Source organism: Theobroma umbraticum, unplaced genomic scaffold (genome assembly GCF_002168275.2).
Source record: "Theobroma umbraticum cultivar Fairchild unplaced genomic scaffold, ASM216827v3 scaffold_147.0, whole genome shotgun sequence".
Taxonomy (NCBI): Eukaryota; Viridiplantae; Streptophyta; class Magnoliopsida; order Malvales; family Malvaceae; genus Theobroma; species Theobroma umbraticum.
Window position 1 is genome coordinate 1,260,766 of NW_018397259.1, and position 3,181 is coordinate 1,263,946.

The window sequence follows — 3,181 nt, forward strand, 5'->3', positions numbered from 1 at the left end:
ATGGTAATTCATCCACTGCAGGCAGACAGTCCATTCAGTAGCCATGATTAGCATTGGTGTGGTGTGTTGAGGGCTATTCACACTGCAAGCGTGTGACTTGACAAATTCACTGTTATTGAAACCATTCACATCACACAACAACCATGATTAGTGGCTAATCGGCCAGCACATGGAGTCCAGTAGAAATCTTAGTCCACAGTGGATGAGTCACTGCCAAAAATACCCTGACATAAGAATAGAAATCTTAGGCCACACCTCACCTCAGCACCATTGTTGTTTTTTTGTCGAACACAAGTCTCATCACTAGTTTCCATCTCAACAATCCAACTCCCAAACTCATCACATTCTTACCAATCTCACCAACACCGATGTTTTCAATCTCACCACTACCAATTTTACCCTTGTGCTGAACAGAAACTAAGAATCTCGACTAGACCACTTGTGCCACAAATCGTGGGTGTGGTGCATTGTGAATGGTTTCAATCGCCTTGCAAATGTTGAGATGAATACTTGCAGTGCAAATAGTGCTCAACGCACCGCACTAGTCATAAGACATGTGGCTACCGAACATACCATAAAACATGTGGTTCAAGCACTCAATCGAAATTTTAGAAGAAGCTTAAGAAAGATAAATGATATGAAATGAAAGAAGTCAAGTAATATATGAACCAAACATCAAAAGCTTACTATAATGTCAAATAATATAACCACAAGAAAATGATAGAAAACCTGTTAAATAGGTTAACACATAAAGCAATATGTTTATATAATTTTTAATCTTATTCTTTTACGTTAATATATAAAAATATCAGTTTTTAATATTAACAACATTACATTTAACTACTTTAATTACGTTAAACTCATTATTATGAAATATTTAAATATTATACTATAATTTATAGATAAAATGTATAATAACATTTGATGTTAACATTATAATTATATAATTATAAGAAGAACATTAACATTTAAAGGTAATATAGCATTAACATTCGCATCATGACTTTTAAATGGCTAATTTTCATTATAAATATTTTTATTTTTATTATTCTATATTTATTTTAGTATTTTTAAATCATTAATTTTCATTAAAAATATATTTATTTTATCTAACATGAACTCTTACAGATTTACGTCAATATTGTAACAATATTATTTCAATTACGAATTTTTACATTTATTCTTATGAATTTACGTTAAGATTTTTAAAAAATTACTTTTCGTTTTAAGTATTTTTATACTTATTATTATACATTTACATTAATATTTATAAATAATTAATTTTCACTAAAAACATATTTATTTGTCTAACATGAATTGTTACACTAACTTTTATACATTTACGTCAATATTTTAATTATATTTATTTTAACCTTATTAAGTTTTACATTTATGCTTTTAAATTTACGTCAAAATTTTTAAAAATTTAATTTTCACTATAAATATTTTTATTCTCATTATTGTACATTTACATTAACATTTGTAAATAGTTAATTTTCACTAAAAATATGTTTACTTTGTCTAATATAACTTGTTACGATAACTCTTACACATTTAATTGATATTTTAATAATCTTTATTTTAACTTTATGAATTTTTACTTTTATTTTTATATATTTACATTAAAATTCTTAAAAAGCTAATTTTTATTATAAGTGTTTTCATCACAAATTGGGAGCTCCATACACAATCATCTATAATTTAATCTGCAACATACAATTATGCCACAATCAACTCTCCAAATCATAATTGAAAAAGTTACACAAATCCCCTATTGATTGCAGCCAGTAATTTCATATTCGAAATACAGAGTCAATTTCAAGCCAAATTTTCGAGGACATTTCTTTTTGAAAATAGAAAAATAAAAAAAAGGAAAGCTCTGTTGAGGGAGACTTCTAAAAACAGCTTAATAGGTTCAAGACTACAAGATAAAGTGGCTAAGCTTGATTCAACAAAGCTTTCTTCCTTATGGAACCAATCATCAGGGTTGGGGAAAGGCTGCTGTTGCACTCCTTATGACATGGACAACCATAAGGCCATAAGATACATAAATTGAGTTTCAATGATTATAAAGCAAATATATTGTTTTTGTACATAACCTCACAGTATCAGATAAAACGTTTACTACTCCATAAAAAGGATTCAAGGCATACCAATCCAGTAATCACAAGTGGACCAAAAGCAAATAATTTGACTTGGATCTACCGATAAGATTAGCATTGCTCAATTATAGTTCAAATATCAATTTGCATTAAAGAATCCAAATGCAAGGCAGATAAATTATATAAAAGAGGAATTTCTCAAAATTTATAAAATCAAAATGCTATTGAACATGTCAGCACCCAGCAAAGATCACAAGAACCATTTTGTCTAGAAGAAACTCAAATTTCTCCATGTGAGTTTTAATTTACTATTATTACACCCTAGCCAGCTGAATTACTACCATAAACCCTATGCCACTTGTATGGCTTGTGTCAGTGCCCTCAACTACCCAGTTGGACATCATTCATTTCCCAGCAGTTATTGTAAACAGCTACAAATTTAATTTTATTCTCCCAATGACTTCTTCAGGCAAGACGACCCTGAAAACAGCATAGTGATGATTTAAGCTTTTCTCACCCTGTAACCTGTGAACACTTCCCAATGCACCCGCTTCAGGATTTGGGAAAGCATAAAATATGCGCCTAATTCTTTGATGGACAAGCCCCATGGCACACCTTAAATAAAAACAAATGTCCGAGTCTCAGATAATGGCAACACTTATGAAAGGAAGAAGTCAGTAGAAAGAGAAAACAAAAAGCTTTTCTCTTGCACAATTAACCATTTGCAATTGCAAATTCACTGCTCATTTGTAATTGTAGCCAGGGTTCATTTCATTTACATCATATTAAACAAGTTGGCACTTCTATGTGTACTCTGATCTGAAGTACCTACAGTACAGTCAATCAGAAAGGATTATATACATAGCAATGCACCCATTAAGGGAAAAGATCATTCTAGAAGCCAGAAGCCTTAAAGACAATTCAACAATCTAAAGAAGAAATAATCGAAAGGTTTTACTAAGCAGTTTAATCAATGAGGCTGGAGTGGAAGAATTTTTTTTCCCTTATGCATTAGGTAGGGATTTACGAAAACGAAGGTAGCTAAAATTCAGAATACACCAAATACGCAAGTAATTCAA

At 30.4% G+C, this 3,181-nt stretch overlaps 1 protein-coding gene across 2 annotated transcripts in view; it reads right to left on the reverse strand.

Annotated features, from left to right (window-relative positions):
• Positions 1 to 2,210: 2,210 nt before the first annotated feature.
• The window catches only part of EMB2820 (Cytidine/deoxycytidylate deaminase family protein), a 54,088-nt gene continuing 53,117 nt past the window's right edge, over positions 2,211 to 3,181 (reverse strand). For both annotated transcript variants that reach the window (XM_021426745.2, XM_021426744.2), the window contains one exon: positions 2,211 to 2,717. In XM_021426745.2, coding sequence (XP_021282420.1) covers positions 2,534 to 2,717 — 184 coding nt within the window. In that variant the 3' untranslated portion in view covers positions 2,211 to 2,533. The remainder of the gene's footprint in view (positions 2,718 to 3,181) is intronic.